General features: G+C 33.2%; 1 protein-coding gene and 1 pseudogene across 1 annotated transcript; both read left to right on the forward strand.

Moving 5' to 3' along the window:
* The first annotated feature begins 3,137 nt into the window (after positions 1 to 3,137).
* On the forward strand, positions 3,138 to 5,358 carry LOC149566878 (G-type lectin S-receptor-like serine/threonine-protein kinase At2g19130). Its single transcript, XM_089816552.1, has 5 exons — positions 3,138 to 3,443; positions 3,565 to 3,689; positions 4,372 to 4,499; positions 4,553 to 4,693; positions 4,901 to 5,358. The coding sequence occupies exons 1-5, from the start codon at positions 3,138 to 3,140 to the stop codon at positions 5,356 to 5,358; spliced, it is 1,158 nt and encodes a 385-aa protein (XP_089672678.1).
* Positions 5,359 to 5,647: 289 nt separating this feature from the next.
* Positions 5,648 to 6,199, forward strand: LOC149566879 (G-type lectin S-receptor-like serine/threonine-protein kinase SD2-2 pseudogene; annotated as a pseudogene).
* Positions 6,200 to 25,878: the final 19,679 nt, after the last annotated feature.

Consider the following 25,878-nt stretch of genomic DNA (forward strand, 5'->3'; position numbering starts at 1 on the left):
ACTAGCAAAAATAAGTTAAGCAGTCGCATGGGGACATGCTCTTAGATTTATGAAAATTGTAATTAATATATTATTCTTATAAATTACATTTAAGGAAACATCTAAAGTATTTTGGTAACTTTCCACACATTTTAGTTGCATCAGTTTTTTCTATGATTGGAGTTTTTAAGATGTCTTAAAATTAGAGAACACATTAGAGAATTTGAAATATGATAACAATGAAGATGATTTAAAATGATTTTGAACATAATGATAATGATTTTAATGAGAGAGTGCCTCATGGTTATGTGAATTTGAATGCATTTCTTAAGTTCTATGTTTTCTGTTTAATATCGAGAAATGAACAAGTAGAATTACTTTGAAGGTTTTTGGCAAAGATCCAAGTGACTCTTCCTCATATGTTGCAAACCTAGGTGAGCATTGTGATGTGGTGAATTTTTTGATCAAAGCTCCCTTTTAAACTAAATCACCTTTCTTTGTCTATCTCTTTCCATCCTATAATGTAAACTATATCAATATCTTTTTTGTCATTGTTGTCTAAAGAAAATATTTGAGTGGTTCTCTCACAAGCCATAATAGAAGCCCTACTTGTGTGATACTTGTTATATTTGCATCCATGCTATATTTGAAGTAATTAAAATTCCATATTTTTTAGTATATTGCTAATTTGAGGGAGAGTGGCTATTTGTATTACAGTTGAGAAGAGACTTTCAAGAACATATGAAATTGTTTCTTTTTAACGATTATAGTAATGATTTCTAGAAAATGGGTTGACTAATAGTTCATGCTGAACTAAAATTGATCCTGTGAAACAATGGTATCCATTTGATCTTTTTGACAAAGATTCCTCAAATTATTTGAGACATTGAAAATACTTATAATAATGATAATTTCTCATATCTAATTAATACTTCACTATACGCAAGATTTAGTTGTGTAAACCTTGTAGGTCAAATGATGTTCCTAAAATACTTTCGCTCAGGCCTATTGCAATGTTGGTTGGTGATGAAACTAGGCTCATTCTTTTTCGCTAAAATTTGATAGTTATTGGTACAAAGTAAGCTCTTGTTAATATTTATGGAATACATAGTCAATAGATGTTTCTAAAATTGAGATGTTTGATGATGTTCTTATATTCATTTGTGGGATTGCAATGTGAAATATATTTAAGAAGAAATTGTTCTAGAAGATCATCAAGAATGCAGGACACTCACATCAATAAGAATACTAAGGAAAATTTGGATTTTCTATGCTTGATCGAAAAGATCTCAGTTTCCTTGAAGCAAGTTCTTTTACACAAATATCCTCAAATTAGAATGACCAGAAAGTCCCACCACACTATTGTCTTCATTTATTTTCAATGATTTTAAATATTTTTAATTAACTAGATATGTTCTCAGAAATAACATTCTATCTTTTTTTTTTCTAGTAAGTTAGATTTATGCAAAATTGCAATTAGATTTATGCAAAATTGCAATAAACAAATTATTCTTATAAATTGTAGTTAAGGAAACATAAGTATTTTCGTAACTTTTTACACATTTTAGTTGCATAAGCTTTTTCTTTGATTGGAACTTTTAAGAAGTTTTAAAATTGGAGAAGGCATTAGAAATTATTCATTGTTACAACTTTAATTCTTTTTACAATATTTAATTATTTTATATAGATTTGATTTAATTTTAATCATTACAACTTTCTTCTTTAAATAAAATATTGTGTAATTTTAATGATTTTAAATTGAATATCTTATATCAATCTTGTATAAGGTTTTCTAAAATATAAAAAATCTTTTGTAAGGAAAAATTCAAAAAACTTTTTATTATGTAAGAAAATATATAATATCTTTGAATATTCTTGTGCATTTTTTTATGTTTTTAGTGTTGATTGGATTGATATTACTTTAGTTTTTGCTTTAAGTTTAATTTGGATTTTTAAATATTTTTAAAAAATATTTTAATAAATTAAATTTTAATTTTTGAAATTATTAATTATGTTTTTTGTGTACGAGGATTTGGGATAAGAATAGTAAGTTTTATTTTTCTCCATTCTTTCTCATTTGTTTTAAGGGGGGAGCTGATTGTTTCATATAATTCAATTTTGACAATCAAGTGCAACAATTGTGATTTTTATTCAAAGGTAGTTTTGACCAATAAATAATATTACTTTGTAATTCTTTTTTAAAATTTGAAAAAATATAATAGTATTTCAATTTATTATTTATAATAAAATTTCCATATACTATATTTTATTTTAATTGGATTTACATTACTTTATTAATATTTAATTAGTTTGATCTATCAAAAAATATATTTTTAATTTTATTTTAGTTTTAAAAAATATTTTCTATATTTTTAAATTTTAATAATTATTAATTAAGTTTTTTCTCCATACTTTTTTAATGTGGGAATGAGCAAAGGGCTCTCAAATCATAAATAGAAAGCTACCTTATTTTTTCTCTATTCTTTTTCTTTTTGGTGTCATTCAATATTCTAATGGACACTCATAGTTTTGTCATTGCATAGAAAAAAACTAGACAATTCTTTGCAATAATTAATTTGTTTTTGGCAAATGGAAGGGTGAAATGGGTCCATAAGTTTCTTGGGATTTATGTGGTCTAGTTGTGATTTCTGTTCAAATGAGATTTATACCTTACGTACAAAAGTGTGCAACTACTAGATTAAATTATGTTTCTAATGTAAAATATGATTATATATTTCTTATTAATATGTAAACTCTTATATCATTTTTTCAAGATTTAACAATTAAAAATATTCGAATATATTAATTAGAATTTTAGGAGAAAATCATGTTCATATGAACAAATGACTTATATGGACTAATCGTTGAGTATACATAAAGTAAAAAATTTTAATGGGAAAACCACTCCAAAGCCTAATTTTTTGCGGTTATTGTGTTAATTCAGAGTAATTTAGACTAGTACAAATTGAGTAGATGAATCGCACAATAATTTTAGTTCCTTCCACCACGACTAAATTTGCAAACACGTTAAATTGACTGTGGACTTGTTCATGATTTTTGACATGCCAACTCATATGACTTAATTGACTCTTGAGAGAGACTTTCATTTGTAGCTTGAATTTCCACCATAGAAGTTCGATTGCAAATATATTATATTAATGAATGAGGACGTTCGTTCCGTCAGAAACAATTTAGCTATGGAAAATGGGGCGAAACTAGGTTTTAGCATGCTTTTTGCTATTACACTGTTTATTCAATTGCAGAGCTACGGTGTTGCAGTCAAGGCTGGAGATACTCTTTCATTGGGTGCTTCGATGCTTACTAGAAATCAGACAATTATTTCAAACGACGACACATTTGAATTGGGATTTTTCAGTCCCGATGGAAACAGCTGGTATATTGGCATCTGGTACGCCCGAATCCTGCCAAAAACAGATCTGGCATTTTCATGCTGTCAAGTGATGGTAATCTGGTACTGTTGGACGCAGAAGGGACATCTGTTTGGTCAGTCAACACAACAAACAAGGCATCCCATGTTGTTTCTTAATGCTGGCCAATGACAATGAATCTAATATTGTTTGGCAGAGTTTTGACTATCCTGCAGATACTTGGTTGCGGGGGATGGTCTTCGGCGGAAAGCAAAAGCTAGTGTCCTGGAAAAATTCATTGGATCTCGTTGCTAGGATTTTCCCCTTACATACGGATCTCTTGTGAAAAATCATTTATATGATTAATCTCTTATCATAAATGATTATTAAACTGTTGAAAACAAATTCTCAGCTAATATAAAAAAATAACCCAACTGCAACTTCACTTATAAAATATGGAAAAAAAAGTGCAACATAATGAACACAATATTTTTCGGGCAAATCGTCCCTAAAAAAACTCCTAAGGAAAAACCAGTTCTACAAATGAGGAATTATATTAAATTTCAACAAATCAAGAGATACAAAATTCCTTGCCTCTCACTGGCAAAATTCTGACAACTTTCTAATTTCTCCCGCTGATATTCCTCACTATTATTCCCACACTAACACTGCACCCTTGGTAACACTGCAACACTGTTTGCTAACACTGCAAACTCACAAACTCATTTGCTAGCACTACAAATGTTTTTCCAAACTTCGTTCTTCAAATGCCGCCTAGACCCCCTTTTATACTACTCTTGTTGGTAAACCAACAGTCAAGATCAATTTACAATCGACGGCCGAGATTAAAACAACTTAACAAACCTAATCAAGTCGCTTTCTAGTTGTTTTAAAAAATGGTCAATTAATTAACAAATATTTATCTCTAATCTAACCAATTAATTAGCAAAACAATTACTTACTAAATAATAATAGAAAATGTATGAACAGCTGTCCAAAGCTAACTAAACTAACATCTCTCTAGGACCAAACAATTGGTGTTGACATGGAACAGCGCTCTAGAGTATTGGGAGAGCAGTATTCGGGATGGAAAAATTTACAACGGAGTTCCAGAAATTGAAGACAAACATCTAGTCAATTATAGCGTTGAAAGTAATAGCCTAGTTTGTTTCTAAGTTATGCATTGATTCCTCCGTTTAATGTAGTGATACGTCTGGTTATGACTAAGTTCGGTCAAGTGCAAGTGTACGCATTCGTTGGGAGTAAGTGGAGCATGTTCTGGTCCATACTCAGAGATGGATGCGACGTATATGCTCCCTATGGTTCCTACGGGATCTACGACTCCAGTAATCTTTAGGCCTGCAGCTGCCTAGAAAACTTCAAACCCAGAAACAATAGCGCTTGGGTCTCTCAAGATTGGGCTTCTAGTGGCTGTGTTCAGAAGAGTCCATTGAGATGTGATGCCATTAATGGTAGCACTGACGGATTCCTTGAACTTGGTGTCACTTTGCCTAATGATTTCGTATCCTGATACTCTGTATCAACAAGAAAAGATTGCCAGAATTTCTACTTCCACAACTGTTCGTTCATTGCTTTCAGTTTCAATCCACCTTTTGGACCTCGTCAAATCTGGTCTGGAGATTTGCTAAACATGCACAAATCTATTCCATCAGAAAGGAATTCAAATGTCTTCATTAAAGTAGGTGTCTCTCCACTTTCAAGAAAATGCAAAAGCCCAAGTAGAGTGGCAATAGAGTTTGGTATTGTTGGTGCACTCACCCTTGCTCTGGGTATCTATTCAATTGTAATTTGGCGGAGGCATCGGCTGCGATTGAGGAGGTCGCCTGTAGATATTGCAAACTCTTTCCTGACAATGTTTAGTTACAAGGAGTTGAAGATCGTGACGAACAATTTCAATTCAAAGCTGGGGAGGGGAGGATTCGGCTCCATCTTCAAGGGATCTCTACGAGATGGTATGCTTGTGGCTCGAGACAAGATGCGAAGCAATTAAGAGCGGAAATCAGTTCTCTTGGAAACATACATGTCAATTTAGTCAAGCTTCAAGGGTTTTTTGCAAAAGGAATGAGAAGGCTATTGGTTTATGATTACATGCCCAACGACTCCCTGAATTCAATTTTGTTTGCAAGTCATTCGGAAGGCGAATGCAGATTACTCCACTGGGAGATGCGATTGGAGATTGCATTAGGCACTGCAAGAGGGTTACTTTATCTTCATGAAGATGTAGAGATTGTATCATTCACGGCGATGTCAAGCCTGAAAACATTCTACTAGATAGCAATATGTCACCCAAATTAGCCGATTTCGGACTGGCAAAGCTGATGGCTAGAGATTTGAGCCATGTACTGACGACTACGAGAGGAACGAGAGGATACTTAGCTCCAGAATGGATCTATGGTCTTCCCGTCTCTACCAAGGTAGATGTCTACAGTTTTGGTATGACCCTTTTGGAAATCATATCTGGGCGAAGAAATGTAGACAGCTTGAACGTCCAAGATTCAAGTGATATTTACTTTCCTTCATGGGCTACAACGCAAGTTTACCAAGGGAACACGATTGATATTGTAGAGGAGGATGTTGCAGAGGAGGCAGATGTGGAAGAGGTAAGAAGAGCATGCATCGTAGCACTATTATGCATTCAGGAGAATGAGGAGCTGAGGCCAAGTATGAGGCAAGTGGTGCAGATGCTAGAAGGGAAGATGGAGCCTCAACCTCCACAAATTCCAATATCTACGCTTAGGGCAAGAATGCCAAGTGAGACAAATAGCTACAGTGACTATAACATTACCAGTTGGAACAATATTAATGGAAACACTCTTTCTAAAATATTATAATTGGTATTTTCCTATTTGAATAAAATTATGGTTTGTGTATGCCACTTTACAATCTCTTTTAACTTTATTGGCACCCAGTGTAAGGGTTATATAAATCTATAAATAAATTCAAAAATTAAGGAGTTATAGTGATAATTAGGAGATATTGGTCAATAAGTTTGACCTTAAAAATAAAGATTGTTAAATTCTTATAGCAACAAGAGCTCTAGGAGAGCTTGAGTCCTGGCCTTGTGCAAGGACAAGAAAACATGTAAGACATGACAATTGTCTTTTTGTAGTGTATATTCTTAAAAAAATTAGATTTCAATTTAAGCTAATAGGAGAAACCTTACTACCTATCCTTCATTAGATATTTTATTCTTTTATTTTCATAAGTGGGTTAGTGCACTAATGATTAATATCTTTTTGACAATTCAATGGAGTCTTTCATCCTTAACTAACAACTCAATGCTGAAACCTAAAACCACTAGTTCAATGCTTAAACTTTACAATAAGTATGAGTAAAGAAGAAAGAATTGTGCATAAAATATTATAAATATGCATATATGTATGTCAAATACATCAAAATTTTAAAAGGGAAAATAAAATCTAAAATATAAAGACACTTAAAAGGATTTAAATAAATAACAAATTCAAATGAATGTATACTTGATTTTCACTCATCTTTCGTTGTGTTTCGCTATTTCTAGCTCAGTATTAGGAGAAATAAGACACCATGTTCTGTGCTTCCTTTATTCCAAATAAGAATCAGTTGAGCTGGCTAAGTCCTTTTTGCAATGTGGGATTATGACTGGGAAAAAGAGGTAAAAAAATTGTAGGGTTTATGTTTTGTATTTCAAGTTTATTTGTTTGTTTGATATTTTGATTTGTGGAACACATGGAGCATTGGATTTTTTGAATTCATTGTTAAGGGTATGGTTGGTGTAACATTTGAATGAATAATCTGAGGGACATTTTAGTCTGCTAAGGGTCTATAGTTTTCTTAAAATGTTTGCTCCGATAAAGGTGTATACCTTTTTGTATGCTATTGGATTAGTAGGACCATACATTTACTACGGTTCAGCATAAAAGTTTATTTTTCTTAAAATTCCAGTTTGTTTTGGAAGGGTTTTGGTGAACTCCTCTTTGGAAACTATCTATTGTTATTGTGGTGCAGGTTTTACAATCAAATATTTTATAAATGAAAAAAATTGATGTATGTTTCTAAAAAAAATTAGCAATTATACCTGGAAGAAAATTGATTATTATTGTTTCTTGTCCCTTTCATATGTTTTTTGGACAAAAAGATTAATGATTGATAACAATTTTAGGAACCATAACACATTTTGAACTTTAGAAAAACTCAAAGTATTCTCATTTGTAAGAAATAGATACATGAATTAACGTACCTTGTCTAGTTGTAGGGAGAGATGGATGACATAAACTTGTGAGGAATAAATTAAACAATAATAACTTTCAAATCACTAGTATTACTATATTTCTAGACATTGAATCAAATGAATTAACGTACCTTGTATAGTTGTAGGGAGAGGTGAATGACATAAACTTGTGGGGAATAAATTAAACAATAATAACTTTCAAATCACTAGTATTACTATATTTCTAGACATTGAATCAAACAAAAACAAATGATCTATCCCCCAAAACAAAATGGAAAGTGATGCAAAAAAAATTTGCTCCAAGAATTTTCAAACACAATATTATTCCTAGCACGGTGATATTTTGAAAAGGAATTTAAAATTCATATGTACGAATTCAGTAGGGAGAAACTCTTTCTTAAATTCATAAAAAAAATCCACAATCTAAACTAGAAATAACAAAAATTTGAATAAAATATTCAAGCTTCTAAGAATTAGCCCATTATAGAAATGAACTATTCAATTATTCTGCTAGTACCAACCATAGTGGAGTGAGTAGTATACATCTTTTAAAGAAAAAAAAAGTAGTTTATCTTCAAAATCACTTCTATAGAGACTTATTTTCTAAAGTGAATAAAATCTTGAACTTTTATCAAGAGAAGAAATTAAATTTGGGATGGTAGCGAATAACCTGCTTCTTTCTGTACACTTATCAAAATGTGATATTGCTATCAAGATTTAACTGTGTGATTTTGAGTCAAACTCATTGACCCATGTTTCATGAATAGTCATCCAACGTAAATCCATCTCTCATGAGAATAAATCAAAGTGTTGGGACCAAAGAAACTTTGACTACTCATCTTCTTGCCACATTTAAAGTGGGTACTATTGACCATGCTTCGAAAAGGTGGAAATATTTTGATGTTCTCCCATCACAAAGGTGGCAAGAGTAAGTTTGGGTTACATGGCATAGACATGAGTAAAGGTAAGAAAGGAAAATTTGAATTATGTGGCATAGATAGGAGCAAAGGTAAGAAAGGAAAATTTGAAACATGTGGCTTAAGGTACTAGTGCATAGTAAATAAATTTTTAAACAACTTGAGCACGGGCTATACATGGAAATTAATGAGAGACTGCATGTAATTCAAATCTCGCCAAGTGGAAGGTTTTTGTGGTGGACTTGACAGGAAGTTTTAACATAGTTTTGGTTGTGAGCATTTTTGGTTTATGTCTTCTTTGTAAAATAGCAAGGAATGTTGCTACGAGAATAACATTGAAAAGCTACTCTATGAATTTTTTCATTACACTGTGTAAAAGATATGAAAAGAATCCCCTCTTGCTACTCTGTGAGAAAGATTTTGAAAGACCTATTTTTCTTCTACAAATATGAAATTCTCTGTGGTTTGCAAAAGTGTAAATGTTGTTGCTCTACAAATATGGGTTACTATGAAAAATGACTTGGAAATAATTGTTTTTTTGCTCTACAAAATTGAGTATAAATTGTTGGGTAAGGTATCATGTGTTGATTAGTCTTTGCTTAGTTTTTCTTTGTATAAATACTTTCTCATTTGATCTCTCCTATGCATGCATGAATGGCCATGGAAAAATAAAGCAATGTGTTTACAGTGAACAAATTTTTTTTAGGAAAACAAAGAATAATGGAGGTAAAAGAAGAAATGATCACAAGTATGATTGTTTTAGTTTGTTCAAAATTCTTTTTGAAAAGAAGAATAAGGTGTATAAAAGGTTGAAAGTTTTATAGTCAGTTGAATTTTTTTTTAAAAGGAAAGAAAAAGAGGAATAAGGGTTTTGAATGTTTTCAGTCAATATTTGAAACGAAAAAGTTTTTGTTTGTCTTTTTTGTGTAAAATATAGAAGTTTTTCTTCTTCAAACCCAATATCATTTTTGAAAAGAAGTTTAAAAAACACAATGATGAAGCTTCTTTGGTTCAAACCCTAAATGGCATTTTTTATAAAAAAAAATTTAATTCATTTCAATGGCAAGTTTTTTGGGGTTTTCTTACAAACCCTAATGGTAATTTTTTGAAGATTTTGAAGAAAAATCTTGAAGTTTTTCTAGCATAGTTTGTTGTTTATAGGCTGGTGTTCAAAAGACATAAAGAATTATGTCGCATAACTGATAACAGATTGTTTTAAAATTGCATATAATAATGGCATTTTTGAAACGACCCTAATTGGTTCAGTTTTGAAAACTGATTTTTTTTGTATGAGTTACATTCCTATTTAAAGTGATTGTTGTAAACACTTGATGCAGCAATGAAATACAATGATGTAAAGACAGAGATACAAATTATTTTTGAAGTTGTGTAAAATCTAAAGTGTTGATTATAAAATTATCTACATGTATAGGTATATGGTGTATTATACATAGTTATATGTGTATGTAAGGTTGTAATACCATTAAAAGAGATATATAGGGTTGAATCCCTAAGCAATTGTTACTGCTAATTGTAAAGGGTTGAAGCTCGATAAAGATTGCAAGTTCATGGAGTGGTTTTTTCTTCCTATGAAGAATCCTTTTGATGAATTTTGAGGGTTTTACACTCAACAAAATTATGTGTTTCTATCTTCTGTGAGTTCATGTTTTCTTATTCATGCATCATGAATGATTATTATTTCAATATGATTTGAATGCATTCAATTTATGAAAATTTAAAGTTGTAATTTGAAAATTGGTCAAGTAAAATCAATGAGTTTTGATTCACAACCCCCCCCCCCCCCCCCTCTCTCTTAGAACCCTAATCCAAAAAATGGCATCAGAGAGTAGGATTCCTTTTAGGAATTGTTCTAGGGATTTTTATTGGAAGTTATGGCAGAGGTTGAAGGAGCTTCCCTTAACTAGGCTCCACTATTTGATGGTAATGACTACGTTTTTAGGAAAGTTATGATAGAGGCATTTAAACATTCTTTAGATGTTAGAATGTGGGATTTTTTAATTACAAAGTATTCTGCCACACCAACAGTACCTACTGATGCTAATGATAAACTGACATATGAACTGGATAAAAAGGCAAGATATGCTCTTCTGTGTGGTCTCACCAAAGATGTGTTTGCTAAAGTAGTCTACTATAAATGAACAAATGATATTTGGGAAAAATTGGAAACTATTTATCAAGGAGATGAAAAGGTTAAAGAGTCAAAATTGTTAACTCTCAACACACAATTTGATAGTATGAAAATGAATAAAGATGAAAATATTTCAGCACATTTCTTAAGAATTCATGAAATAGTCATTGCTAGAAAAGGTCTAGGTGAAAAAATTGAAGAACATGACATAGTTTCAAAAGTCATTAGGTGAATTTTGCCTAAATTTGAAACTAAAATTTCTACTTTAGAAGAAAAGAAATTTTTTTCTAAAATGACTTTGCACCTATAACAAGGAACCCTAACTGCATATGAAATGAGAACTAGCAATCAAGCTAGTTCTACATCAAAAGAGATAGCCTTTAAAGCTAAAGGGAGTGATTTAGACTTAACAGATGCTCTAGAAGCATTATTAGTTAGGAAAATGAGAAAGAAATACAAAGAAAAACCAAAATGTTATAGTTGTGGTTAGTTAGAACATTTTGCTGCAAAATGTCCAATTGTAGAACTAGAAGACTATGATGAGAAAACTAAACGGTTTTCAAAAACAAAGCCTTGGAATCAAACCAAAAGATTCAAGGATTTCAAAAAGAAAAGTCTTCTATCAAAAGAAGACTCAAATGAAGAGTCAAGTGATGCTGATGTAGAAGGGGAAAGGTTGTTCATGGCTAAAATAGTTAAAACTCCTAAACTTGAATCTAGTGAATCTAAATCTTCATCTCATTCAAATGAAGAAATTGATCTTGAAGAAGAACTTCTCAAATATTTGTAAGATTAAAGAAGTTAATTCCATATCATGAGAACGAAAATAAAAGACTTCAAGAATACTTAAAAGAAGAAAATCAAATTATAATAAAACACAAAATCTTACTTGAAGAAAAGGATTAAAAACCGAATGCTTTGCAATGGTCATCTGAGTTTTCTAAATAGAAAACTAATTATTTTTTTTCAAAGGTTATTGGTTTAAGTGTAATACTTTTGGGCATAAGGCAATTTTTTATGGAAATAGTACTAGCCAAGGTAAGAAAAGAATCATCAAATGTTTCCATTATGGTCATTTTGCAAATCAGTGCAAACTAAATTTGAGACCTAAACAAATTTGGAACCAAGTTAAGATATCTAAAAAATCTTTAATTGTTGAAACAACCCTTTTTGCTCAAAAGCTTGCAACATGGGTTTTGGATAGTGGTTACTCAATTATATGACTAGGTGTAAAAGGAAGTTCAAAACCCTAGAAGATTTTGAATGAGGGTTTTTTTGCTTTGATGATAATTCAAGAGCCTATATAACAGGAAGAGGCTCAATAATTTTAAACAAAGATACTCCAATTCATGATGTATACTTTGTAGAAGGTTTGAAAGATAATCTTTTACGTGTTAGTCAGATTTGTGATAGTGGGTATTCTATTTCCTTTAATGCTAAAGGATGCTTTATCAAAAATGGAAGGGATAAAGTCATTTCTAGTGGCTTAAGGATAGGTGGAAATCTTTATAACCTAATTGATTCTACTATTCAAGAAACATCATTGATTAACACTTGTTTTATGAGTGAGGTAGAAGAAAACTAGTTGCGGCAAAAAAGATTGGGACATCTTAGCTTTGACAATCTTGCTAGAATTAGTAAGAATAAAAAATTCAGAAGATTACCACAAATTAGCAAACTAGTGAATATCTATGAAGAATGTGTAAAAGGAAAAAAAAAAAAAAAAAAAGAGTATTTTTTAAAACAAAAGAATATTTATCAAATAGACCACTTGAACTTGTGTATACTGATGTATGTGGACCAACTAAAACTACATCATTAAATGATGAGAAATATTTTATGTTGCTCATAGATGACTATTCAAGAATGGTTTGGGTAACATTTCTAAAACACAAATAAAAAACCTTTGATCATTTCAAAATTTTCAAAAAACTGGTTGAAAGGGAAACTGATTTGAAATTAAAATGTTTAAGGTCTGATAGGGATGGAGAATTCACTTCTAAAGAATTCATTGAGTATTGTGAGAAACATGGCATTAAAAGACAATACTCTACTCCTAGAACACCACGGCAAAATGGTGTTGTGGAAAGGAAAAATAGAAGAGTTAAAGAAATTGCTAGAACTCTATTAATTGAAGCAAAACTACCTGACAAAAAGAAGTTGTTCATATAGTTTTCTAAATTCTAAATCGAGCACAAATAAGAGTTAGAACAACTCATACTCCATATGAATTATGGAATGGCAAAATAGCTAATGTAAAGAGTTTCAATTTTTTTTGTTGTAAATGTTTTATCAAAAAGAATGATGATTCTTTAGAAAGTTTCAATTCAAGATCTAATGAAGGGATTTTTCTTGGATACTCTACATATAGCAAAGCCTTTAAATGCTATAACAAAAGGTTGAATAAGATAGTGGAAGCCATAAATGTTATTTTTGATGAAAATTTTGTATGCTGCAATAATAAAGATGATCCTGAAGAAGCATCATTTCAAAAACCAAAAACTTTGCATTATGAAAACCTTGAAAATCTTGAATCTAAAATTGTTGATGAAACTGAACAAGAAAACTATTCAAGTCCCAAAGTAACAAATACTAGTTCAAAAATAAAAACTTCATCTAGGATAATTGCTACGACACATCCTGAGTCTCAAGTTATTGGAGATGTAGAAAAAGGAATCTTGACTAGAAGATAGGCCAAAATAGATGAACAAGCAAATATTGTTGAACATTTCTATTTGATATTAGATTTCAAACCCAAAATTGTTACTGAAACTTTATCAGACTCCTGTTGGCAAAATGTTATGCAAGAAGAAATAAATCAAATTGAGAAAAGCAAAACTTGGGAACTTGTTCCTAGACCTAATAACACAATTTCATAGGTGGAAAATGGGTGTTTCGTAACAAATTGAATGAAGATGGCAAAGTAATAAGGAATAAAGCTAGATTTGTATGCAAAGGATATGCTCAGTAGGAAGGAATTGATTCTGGTGAAACATTTGCACCAGTTGCAAGGATGGAATCAATCAGAATATTTCTTGCATATGCTAGTTATAAAAGGTTTACTATTTACTAGATGGATGTTAAAGAAACATTCTTGAATGGGTATCTTGAAGAGGAAGTCTATATGGAATAGCCAGAAGATTTTGAATCTTCTAAAAAACTTGATCGTGTTTACTTACTCAAAAAGGCATTATATGGTTAAAGCAAGATCCTAGAGCTTGGTATTCTAGGTTGGATAAGCATCAAATTACAAATGAATTTTCTCATGGAAAAGCATATAGCACTTTGTATATCAAAGTCATAAATAATGACATTTTGGTAGTAGAAATCTATGTAGATGATATTATTTTTGGGTCTACTAATGATGAATCAGCAAAACATTTTTCAAGAATTAAGGAATGTGAGTTTGAAATTTCTTTATTGGGTATGCTCACATTTTTTCTTGGATTACAAGTCTCATAGCTTGAACATGGCCTTTTTCTTTCTCAAATAAAATATGCAAAGGAAATGTTGAGGAAGTTTAATATGGCTGATTGTAAACCAGTAAGCACTCCTACGGAGATAGGCTGCAAACTAATGAAGAATGATGGTTCACCTTCTATAAATCAAACTGTATATAGATCCATGATTGGAAGTTCATTATATCTTACAGCATCTAGACCTGACATAATGCAAGCTCTATGCATGGTTTCAAGATTCCAGTCTGATCCAAAATAGTCTCATCTCAATGAAGTAAATCGAATACTAAAGTACATTTAAGGAACACTTGATTTGGTTTATGGTATCCTTATAGTAATGACTTTATACTTTCTAGTTATACTGATGTAGATTGGGGTGGATCTAATAATAAAAAGAGTACTAATGGTGTAGCTTTCTTCCTTGGTAATTGCTTAGTTGCTTGGCATAGAAAAAAATAGGATTGTGTTACATTGTCTACCTGTGAATCTGAGTATGTTGTTGCTACTGCCTATTATACTTAGTTGATTTGGCTAGATTATCAGTTATCTAATTTAGGTATTCAAGTTCCAAAGCCTATTTCTATCATGTGTGATAATATGAGTGCTATTCAACTAAGTAAAAATCTAGTAATGCACTCATGGACAAAACATGTGGCTATTAAACTTCCTTTTTTACGTGATAAAGTTCTCAATAATGAATTTAAGCTGATCTATGTGCCCACTCAAGGATAGGTAGCAAACATTTTTACTAAAGCTCTACCAAGGAAATCCTTTGAATAGGTAAGAACTCAATTGGGAATTTTTGCTCAATCAATGGTAAAATAAGGATTTTTCAAATAAATATTCTATGTTAGGTTTATGCTCCTATTCACAGAAATTTTCTTATATGAAAAGTAGATGGTCAAATTTTTTGATACAAAAATTTCGGGGGAGATATCAGAGTTATGTTTGGTAGTCAGCATTCACATGTTGTAGTAATCAACACATACATTTTATTTTGAGATCAGCATTTGTGTGATCAACTTATATGTTCAGCTCTATATTCTTTGTTTAGTGACTGTGATGCATTTGTGTGATCAACATATATGTTTAGCTCTATATAAACTTCTTTTTCCCAAGGCACTATTACATACTTCATTAACTTGTAAACTTTTAAAATAGATTAAATATTTAAATCCCTAATTATTTTTTTGGTTGAACCTTCATTATATATATATATATGTATATAATGTTTTCTAAAATAATAATATGATTTTAATATTTTAGAATAAAATTATTTTTAGTAAATAATTAAGTAGAAGAATTAGAATATTATTAAATATAAAGAAAGTAGTCAATTAATATTTAAATATTAGTAAATAAATATAATTAAACTAATATTTTATCATATAAGTAATATTAATATAAATTATATTTATAAAAATATATGATATGTTATAACAAATAAATATATAATATAATTTATAGATAAATAAATATATAAAACTGATATGAATAATATATGAGTATTCATGAATAAATAAATATTTATTCATTTTTATATTAAATAATTTGTATGCTTAGTCATTTATTATATTTATATGAAACTATATTGTATATTTATATTACATTATATTGCTCCCATTTGTTAGTAGCTACACGTGATTTAGATTGTGTCATATCTAACAACTTGTACCTAGAAATAGTGGATGGAAATGCTGCAATAATACATAAACATCATCTGAGGTTAGTTAAGGAGGGACCCACAACTAGACCATACTCAAAGTCAACATCTGACCCATGAAAAACAACGATCCTACTGATAAGTAGGAGATAATTTCCACAGCAAGTCAAATTGTGATATTGCTATTAGGATTTAACTGTGTGATTTTGAGTCAAACTCATTGACCCATGTTTCATCAGTAGTGATTCAACATGAATCCATCTCTCATGAGAATAAATAGAACACTTCGCACTCATTGGATCTAGGTGATGCTCATAGGGGTGAAGCACCGGGACTTCTAGGGAGGTCACCCATTCTATGATTATCAAGTCCAATATAGTGAGTGGAAGCAAGTGAGAAGGAGAAAACAAGCTTAGAAAAAATCAAGGAGGTTAAGTTAGATAGGAGATCAGATAGAGCAACCTAGTAGTGAAGGACATAACATATATATCAGATAGCAAGGTCAGTATGAGATAATGAAGGGAGGAGATCTGTAAACAGCTTTCAGAACAAACTGAAGGATCAAGTATTGAATCAATTTTAACCAATTGAATCAAAGAAAATCTCTTAATGAAGTTGTTCTAATAGAACTTTTTAAATCTTCTAGTAGGATCCTTACTTTATTGTAAGTGTAAAATCCTTTAACAAGGTAAGAACGAACAAACTTAATCACTTTTGATAGAGAAAATTCTTCAAAGGGTAGATCATCTAATATGATCAAATTTTAGCCCTAGTAGGAAAACTTTGTTATGGCAACAGTAAAGATTTGTGGGTTTTATCCCCACCCCAGTTTTACCTTCTTCCTGAAGTGTTTTTGGGTTACCACAATCTTTTGTATTATGTGTTGATATCTTCATGGTTGTTATGCTTAGATAAAATATCATGTTTAGTATTACAATTTTATGAGTTGATGGTATGAGATCTAAGATATGAGATGGATTAGGTGTCAATATAATTAATTTTTTTTATCAATGAAAGGTTTAATAGATCTTTATTTACTCTCCCCTGTCACTATCTGATTTCCCATTAAGATTTCCAAAAATTAATATTAGAGATTAGTTCTCCTAAAAGAAGCATAATAGTTTGAGAGTACAGATCTTGAAATGGAGGAATACCAAATGGGAAAGATCGTTGAGAACTAGATGATTGAAATCTAGATCATATTGCAACAACTTGAAGGAGTGAAAGATGAGTTAAGGAATGGCCATTCAAAAGAATGACACACTATACAAAGTAGTTTATGTCAAAGGATTTATTAACTGTAGAAATACTAATGAGAATGATGCAACAATAGTAGATCTACTAAAGAATCACATCATTCTAAATAAAGAACTCAAAGAACTCAAAAGACAACAAGAAATTCAATTAGTAATATTATGTGAGGTGACTGAAAAAAAGAAGAAAGTTGTGGATGATAAGATCATGGCTAAAGAAGACAAAAAATAAATAGCTACTAGACTTGAAGAAAGATCATTTGATGTGTAGAAACTCACAAACAATAAGTTGGACATGATGAACTAGTTGTTACTTACAAATTAGGAATGGAATATAAAGAACATGAAGATCACAAATCTGAGATCACAGAGTGACCAAATAAGGAATGCGTTAAGATATGAGAAGGAACTTTTGGAAAGAACAAATGAACCAAGTAAAACTATCAGATAAATTAAAGAATTGATGAGAACACTGAGATCATCCAGTGACAATTCTTATCTAGGAAATGTCAAGCACTCTTCACTTACTAAGGAAGGAGAATCATGAAATAGGGGAGATAAGAGAAATAAAAATTGAAAAGGAAAACCTACATGGTATCATTGTGGTAATCTTGGACATACTACTAACATATGCAAAAGAAAGAATGGTATGCAAACCCTAAACCTAAGTTTACTAGTAACTATTTTAATTGCAAGAAACAATAACACAAAGCACATGAATGTCAATCAAATAAAAGTGATGCACCTACTACACCTGGATTTGAAGGATATTGTTATAACTATCAAAAATATGGACATAGAGCTCATGAATGTAGATCTAAGGTAAAATCTAACTAGACACCTAAAAGATAAATAGATGCACCTAAGCAAGGTAAATCTTATAATTGAAATTATAACACTTGGCATAATTGTCATTACTGTGGAGAGTATGTGCACATTCCAGAGAATTGTATTAAGACACATTTATGAGAAAACTACAGGAAATGGTTGAATGGAAACCAAGTTTGCTTAAGTTGTCTTAAGGTCAGACATGTTAGTAAGAACTACAAGACTCAAGCACCAGCACGAAATAATGAAAGAAACAAATATAAAGGGACAATTGAGATGAAGAAAACATGGAGAGAGATAGTAGAAGTTAAGAAGTCAAGAAAGAAAATGTGGGATCACCCCATCCAATGGATTAGGTGATCACACCACATCCAACTAAGTAAAGAAGGTATGTATGGAATTTTATATTTAATGATGTATCATACATTAGTTCCTAGGCATTGAGTATACAAGAAATCATATCAACATGAATCAAGATGCATTAGGATAAATCTCAAAGAACTACTAGGCAATGGAATCATTTACACTATCAAGTGTCAAGCATCAGTAATATAGTGTGTATTAACCAAGTAACACAATATAGATTGAGAGAGCTTATAATGACCATGCTAATGTATTGGCCGAACAAAATGGTATTGATTGAGCGAGGTAATAGTGATCGAGTATTTGAATGGAAAGAGGTGTAAACACAATTTGTGAAGGTTGAGATACCTTTTATGCACCTACCCGAGCAAAAATTTATTTATTGTAGACATAATTGACAAGATTGAATGTATATCTCAAATTTTGATGCTCATTTTCGTTTTACCAAGTGACTTTCAGTGCACAACATATTCAACGATGATGAAAGAGAATTCAAAAAATGAAACAAGTGAATTATGGTGTGCCATTTTGGCAATTTGGAAGAATTTGTAGGAGTTGAGAATCTGACTCCGATAATGTACGAAGATCACCTACAGTGCAAATAGCTTGCTAAAGAGAAACCTAGGGAGCAAAGAGCTTGAAGCAAATACTGCACAAGATTATTTCACAATAGAAAATTAGAATTTCTATGTGAAAATGTAAAATGGAATGAATTTACAATGAGTGAGAGACCACTTATAAAGGCCTCATGGAAGATTGTAGAACAAGCTGGAAAGAGGTAGAAGATAAGGATGATAACTTAGCACACATCCACAAAAGGTGGAAAAGATAAGTATGCTAAAGGGAACAAACTCTCATGTTGTGAACAACTAACCTCAACTACATGCATTACCCTAAGTAAGCTTAAGCAATAGAATAAATAATTAAAAATTAATTAATTATTTACTCTAACACCCCTGCTTAAGTGCAACTTAGGGGAATTCCTTAAGCTCACAAAATAGAGGAAAAAATGCAAAATGGGTCCCAGAAATGAGGCCATTTTAGGTACCCAAGTACAATGCAACTAAATACAAGAAAAAACAACCTATGTAAAACGGGGAAAGAGAGAAGACCCCATGGAAAAAATTCTCCCCCAAAAAGAGGTAAAAAAAACATGCTGAAAAAAAACATGAAGTGAAGGAAGGAAGGCCTCAACCAATCCCCCCAAGGACAACTTTTGTAACCCCAAGCATTGACCGTAGCTAAAGAAAGTGTGGCAATGCAAAAGGATTAGTGAAGATGTTTGCAACCTGACCGGCAGTATGAATGTACTCCAATGCAATAACTCCATCTTGAATCAACTATTGGATGAAATGCATATGCAACTCAATGTGCTTGGTATGTTGATGTTCCACTGGGTTGCAAGAAATGTGGATGGCACTCTGATTATCACACCACAAAATAGTAGTGCGATCAGGAGGAAATCCAAACTTAGTCATCAACTGACAAAGCCATAAAGCCTCCTAACTAGCAAGAACTATGGCCCTGTACTCAACCTTTGCTAATGAAAGTGCTCGAGCATGCTGCTTCTTGCATGACCATGTGATGGGATTGGAGCCAAGGAAAAATAAAAAGCCAGAAGTAGACTTCTGATCATCAACATCACTGGCTCAATTTGAGTTAGTGTAGCCAACAATGTGTGGAGTCCCCGTAGTGTAGTGAATGCCATACATAAGTGTGCCTTGAATGTAGAGCAGAATACGCTTGGCAGCTTGCTAATAACACTCATGAGGGTCCTGAGAAAACTGAGAGACTAGGCCAACCGCAAAAGAAAGATTAGGGTGGGTGTGTGTCAGGTACAATAGGCTGCCAACCAACTGCCAATACAAAGTAGCATCCACTGTAGGTGAAGAGTAGGAGGTAGAAAAAATAACACTTGACTAAAATGGTGTAGGAGCAACCTTACAATCAAGCATGTGAAAGCGATGAAGCATGTCAAGAACATACTTTTGCTGATACACAAAAATGCCAGTAAGAGACTGATGAATATGAAGACCAAGAAAGTAGTGCAACAAACCAAGATCAATCATCTCAAACTAGTCCATCATTGCATGCTTAACATCTTGGAGGATGGATGATGAACTACCTATAAGCATAAGATCATCAACATACAAAACAAGAATCAAAATCTCATCACCAAGATGGTGAATGTACACTGTGGGATCGAAATGGCATTGAGTGAAGCCTGTAGACAGTAGAAATGAGTCCATCTTCTCATACCAAGCCATAGGGGCTTGTTTGAGGCCACACAATGAATGTCAAAGCCTACAAACCAAGGTGGGATCTTGCAAAAAACCTGGAGGTTGCTCCATATAAATCTCCTCTATGATATCACTATGCAAACTAAGACAAGGTGAAAAGAATTCATCTTGGCGACAGGGGCAAATGTCTAAGAGTAATCAACACTCTCAACTTGCAAAATACCCTTCGCAATAAGATGAGCCTTATACTTATCAATGGAACCATCAACATCATACTTAGTCTGATAAATCTACTTACAATGCACTAGTTTTCTCCCCTTAGGAAGAGAACAAAGATGCTATTTGTGATTCTTCATCAAAGAAGAATATTCCTCCTCCATTGCACTGTCCCATTTTGAATGTCCTGTCACCTCCGCAAATGTCTGAGGATCAGTACTAACAGCATGACTAAGTAGACTAGAACTTGCAGTGTGAAAATGGGTGCAATGGGATGTGGATGGGTCACCAGCTAGAGATCCTACAGCCTCAACTGTAGCTTGAGCCCATTTAGGAATCTGGGGAGGATCGTATGGTGGAGGTATATCGAGATCACCATGATCATCATCCTCATCATCCGTGAAATAAACTCGTGATGAAGAGGGAGTAGTGGGAGCTGGAGGAGGTGCTGAAGGTGAGGAATGAACTAGAGGAGGGCTCTCATCAGACTAGACATCCCGTCGAAATAGGACCTCTCTAGAATGAGGATCAAATAAGCTGTAAGCCTTTACATCCTCGTAGTAGCCAAAAAAAATCAATGGTCGGCTCTTTGGTTCCATTTCTTTCCTTTGAGCATCAGTTAAAAATGTGTATGTTGTACTCCCAAAAACTCTAAATGATGACACATTCGGCTTGACATGGGACCAAGCCTCCTCAAGAGTCATATGTCAAAGTGCCTTGTGAGGCATCCGATTTTGAATATAGTTGGCACAATTGACTGCCTCTACCCAAAAACATGAATCTAGGGACCTCGACTAGATCATGCAATTTGGCATCTCCCAAAGGGTTCTATTCTTTCTCTCGGCCACACCACTTTGCTGAGGAGTGTAGGGCACTGAAAGCTGATGCTGAAGACCATGCTCAAAACAAAAATCTCTGAAAGCCTACTTCAAATACTCCCCCCCATTATCTGTGTGTATCCACTGAATAGAAAGTCTAGATTGCTTCTCTACAAATGCCTTAAAAATTGAAAGGAATCAAAGGCATCAAACTTGTACTTAAGAAAGTACACCCATGCGCATCGAGAGAAGTCATCAATGAATGTAAGCACGTATCTAGCACTTGAAAAAGAAGTAGGAAATGATATGAAGTCACTATGAATCAACTCCAAAGGTACTAAAGCACAAGTGGCTCGTCCATGTGGAAAAGAATCCCTATGTTGCTTGCTAAGTGCACATCCCTGACAAACACCATCTGGACAAGAAATCTAGGGAAGCCCAAGAACAAGTGCCTATGTGCTCATCTACTGAAGATATCTATAATTGACATGCCCAAAACGTTCATGCCAAAGTCTACTTACTAAATTTGCATGTGCAACTAAACATGAACCTGTGTCATCAAAAGACTCAAATCCATCAAATCTATAGAGGCGTGATGCAGAGTCAACACTTCAGTTGGTCACGATCATCTTCGGATCATGCAAGTCCTGAATAACCACATCATGTGGTGAGAACTCGACTATCTTCCTAGAGCCAAAGTGGCAAATCTGATAAATATGACAGAAGGTTCATCGAAATATCAAGAACATAAAGTACATCCTATAGAGAAACCTCGGCCAAAGTAACAGTGCCAAAACTAAAAACTAAAAGTTGTGAAGAGTTCCCAACTGCAATCTATGTGGTGGCACAAGGAGCAAGTGAAGTAAGCAACTTAGGAGTTTTTGTTAAATGGTGAGAAGCCCCAGAATCAAGAATCTATAAAGGCGCTGAAGTCGTAGCTCGTGCAAAAGAGCATGACCTTTCCCTATAGGTGGAGATGAAGACTGAGGAGCTGAAATGTGATGCTCCTTCATGGCTTCCTCTAAAGCCTATAATGATTTCCAACACATGGAAACTAAATGTCCATCTTTCCCACAAAAGTTGCAGTGTTCACTCGATTTCTTCTTGGTCTTGAAGGTAGACTCACCTGACTTTGAAGAATCTTTACCCTTGGGAGGGTTTGCTAGAGGATTAGCTAGAGGATCAGATTTTTATTTTTATTTCTTTGATTTTCCTTCCTTCTTTGATTTCCCCTTAGAATTTTGAGCAACCAAAGCTTGGCTGGAAGAGCGAGAGCCATCCACCTACTGGATCTTTGCTTGTTCCCTAGTTAACCTGTCACAAAATGTCTCAAATGTAGGCATCCTATGTCTATCTCCAAGGGCATCCATGGTGGAGTAGAAAGTAGAAGAAAAGACTTGATACTGCCCCTTCAGCTTTGAGAGTATAAAAAATATGCACTTATTATTTGTTTTGTTCTTCCCACATCCTTGTAAAACTGCAAGTAGGGATTTGAACTTCATGAAAAAGTCGTCAATGGTGGAAAAGTTGCTTGGTGACAAAGAAGTCAATTCTGCATCCAACTAAAGTGCTCGAAACTCATTCACCTGTCCAAACAAAGTCTAAAATTTCTGTCAATAAGCTCATGGAGTAGTTAAACCATCCAGGTGAAACAAAAGACTGTTTGAAATGTTGAGTGCAATCAGCCCCATGGCTTCATCCATCTTGTTCTTGTGCTATAGAACCTCAAAAGGTCATGTAAGAGTAGGTTGATTCTCATCTAGACAAGACCATAGACCTCTTGACATGAGATGCCTAGTCATTTGTGCCTTCTAGGTGTGGTAGTTGTGTGGTGTGAGACAGGTTATAGATGAATTATCCATTGAGAGAAAGAAGAAGACCAAAGTAGAAGGGTCTTAACTAAAGTAAATTATAGAAAAGAAAGACACCCCTCCCATAAACATACAAGAATATCTCCCAAATACCACAAAAACAACTAAGGAAAGCAAAAAATTGGAAAAGAACCTAGATTTGTTGATGCAGAATAGGAGGAAACACAAGCCTCTACTTTGACACCAAAAATGGAAGTTTAAACTAATTTGGAATCTTAAAAAACTAGCACCAATGTCTCTTTCTTTGAGTCAACTTTCCAACACTTCTTTCGGATCGACAAAAAACCTCCATATGCTCAAGTTATAGCCAAAAAACTAACTGTTGCTCCAAAAATGCACCTTGCTAGAAAATTATAATCACTGGCTTAAATTTGATGCCTATACGGCCATGACGGGACTGTCACTAGAATGATGATGTCAATGGTTGGGATGATGATTTTAGTACCCAAAAAAGTGATGTCGATGGCCAAAAAAGTGACATCAGCAGTGTTGCAGGTACGAATGATGTCAGTTGATAGAAAAGTGACGTGGCATGTCGATATAGTGATGTCAGCCGAGTATAGATGCCAGAAAAGTGATGTTAGCTGTTGGAATAATGATGTCAACCTATCAGAGTGCCTGCAAGGTGCCAGAGCAGTGGGAATCACTAGTGGTAGTGGCTCCCAGGAGGGAAAACCCGATGGCACCACTGTTATCAATGGCACTACGGTGAGAGTGGTGGCAGAGTTTGGCTACGCTTGGGTAGCGGGGACCTCCGATGGAACTGTTGCAGGAGCTGTTGGTGGAGTGGCACGTCAGAGGCACTCTAGTGGTGCACAGGTGGTCCCACGGTGGTGCCCGAAAATTAATTTTCTTTTATTTTTTCACTCTGTTCGTCCATAGAGCTACCTGGGAGGCCAAAAAAATTCCTAAAAAATGCCTGAAGCCAAAAACAAAAAGTTTTATATGAATCTTAGCTATAAATAGCATTTTGGATCCAATGGCACTGTTCATTTGGGCTGAAAATGCTCCAAAAATTTTCTCTACCCCCAATTTGAAGAAAAATTGCACAAACAAACTAGGGTTTGTGACTCCAAATTGCCGCTTCAAAAATCCTTTGAACAAGAAGTAGTAGGGAGGCTCTAATATCATGTAGGAGTTTAGAATCTAACTCTGATAATGTGCCAAGATCACCTGTAGTGCAAATAGCTTGCTGAAGAGAAACCTAGGGAGCAAAGAGCTTGAAGCAAATACTGCACAAGAATATTTTCACAATAGGAAATTAGAATTGCTATGTGAAAATGTAAAATGGAATGAATTTACAATGAGTGAGAGACCACTTATAAAGGCCTCATGGGAGCTTGTAGAACAAGCTGGAAAGAGGTAGAAGATAAGGATGACAACTCAGCACACATCCACAGAAGGTGGAAAAGATAAGTATGCTAAAGGGAAAAAAACTCTCGTGTTGTGAACAACTAACCTCAACTACATGCATTAACCTAAGTAAGCTCAAGCAATAGAATAAATAATTAACAATTAATTAATTATTTACTCTAATAGAATTCAGTAAGTAAAACTTTTTAGTGCCAAGCTAAGTTGTTTTTTAAGTTGTTGAAGAAAATTTGTTTAAAACCTTGTTAAAAATGACATCGTCTACATCTATGATGGCCAAAGAAGTATTGAAGTACAAAAAGCACAAATTATAAGGAATGATTAGTCTCCTCTACCAAATTAAAAGGAACATCCTAATATTGCATTGAATGGTGATGAATGTCGAAACCTGTCCTCAATTCCACCAAGGGTATCAATGATTTAGGATGCACAACCTTGTTTTATGTGTAAACTAGAAGAAATTGGAGACTTTGAACTTTGTGCAACTTATGAGAATTGTGTACGAATTGAATCTTGAAGGATGAGCACAAAATAATTGCTGAGAAAACCTTACCTGTGCCCTAGATTTTCCACAAATTTTCAAGATTGAGTGGACAAAGATAGTGTTGAGTTATGTACATGATATGAAGATATGGTTAGACAAAGGACCAATCAAGATTAACAAGGCCATTATAAGCTGAGTTACTGGTTACCCTACATTGGCTAGGCCAAAGACAACGACATGTGTTGCAAGCAATTTTGTTGAATAATTAAAAAAGGAAAAATGGAATGGTCATGGTATGCCAATCGATGGGATTGACAACCCAATTCTTGAGTTTACAATATGTGTGATCACACAAAAATTCTATCAGTCTAGGTGACTAAACTATGTGCCTTGCATTTTAGTAGACCTCTAATATAAAATTGTTAAGATCGATTATATTTATCATCTTTTTGAGATGCAATTGCAGAAATTCTTAAAAAATCTTGGAGCAATAAGGAAATTCAATGATACATCATGTAAGTTTGGTTCTTTACTTGTCTATTTTTTTTTAATATGTAAAAATTATTTCCTACCATCAGCACCATAGCATGGGATAGGAGTAGTTTGATAATGGAACAGAAGTGACTTAATAAGTCATCTGGGAGAAACCTTTGAGTCAATTATGGATAA

Source organism: Cupressus sempervirens, chromosome 3, assembly GCF_028749045.1.
Source record: "Cupressus sempervirens isolate cs-2001-9-10 chromosome 3, ASM2874904v1, whole genome shotgun sequence".
Lineage (NCBI taxonomy): Eukaryota > Viridiplantae > Streptophyta > Pinopsida > Cupressales > Cupressaceae > Cupressus > Cupressus sempervirens.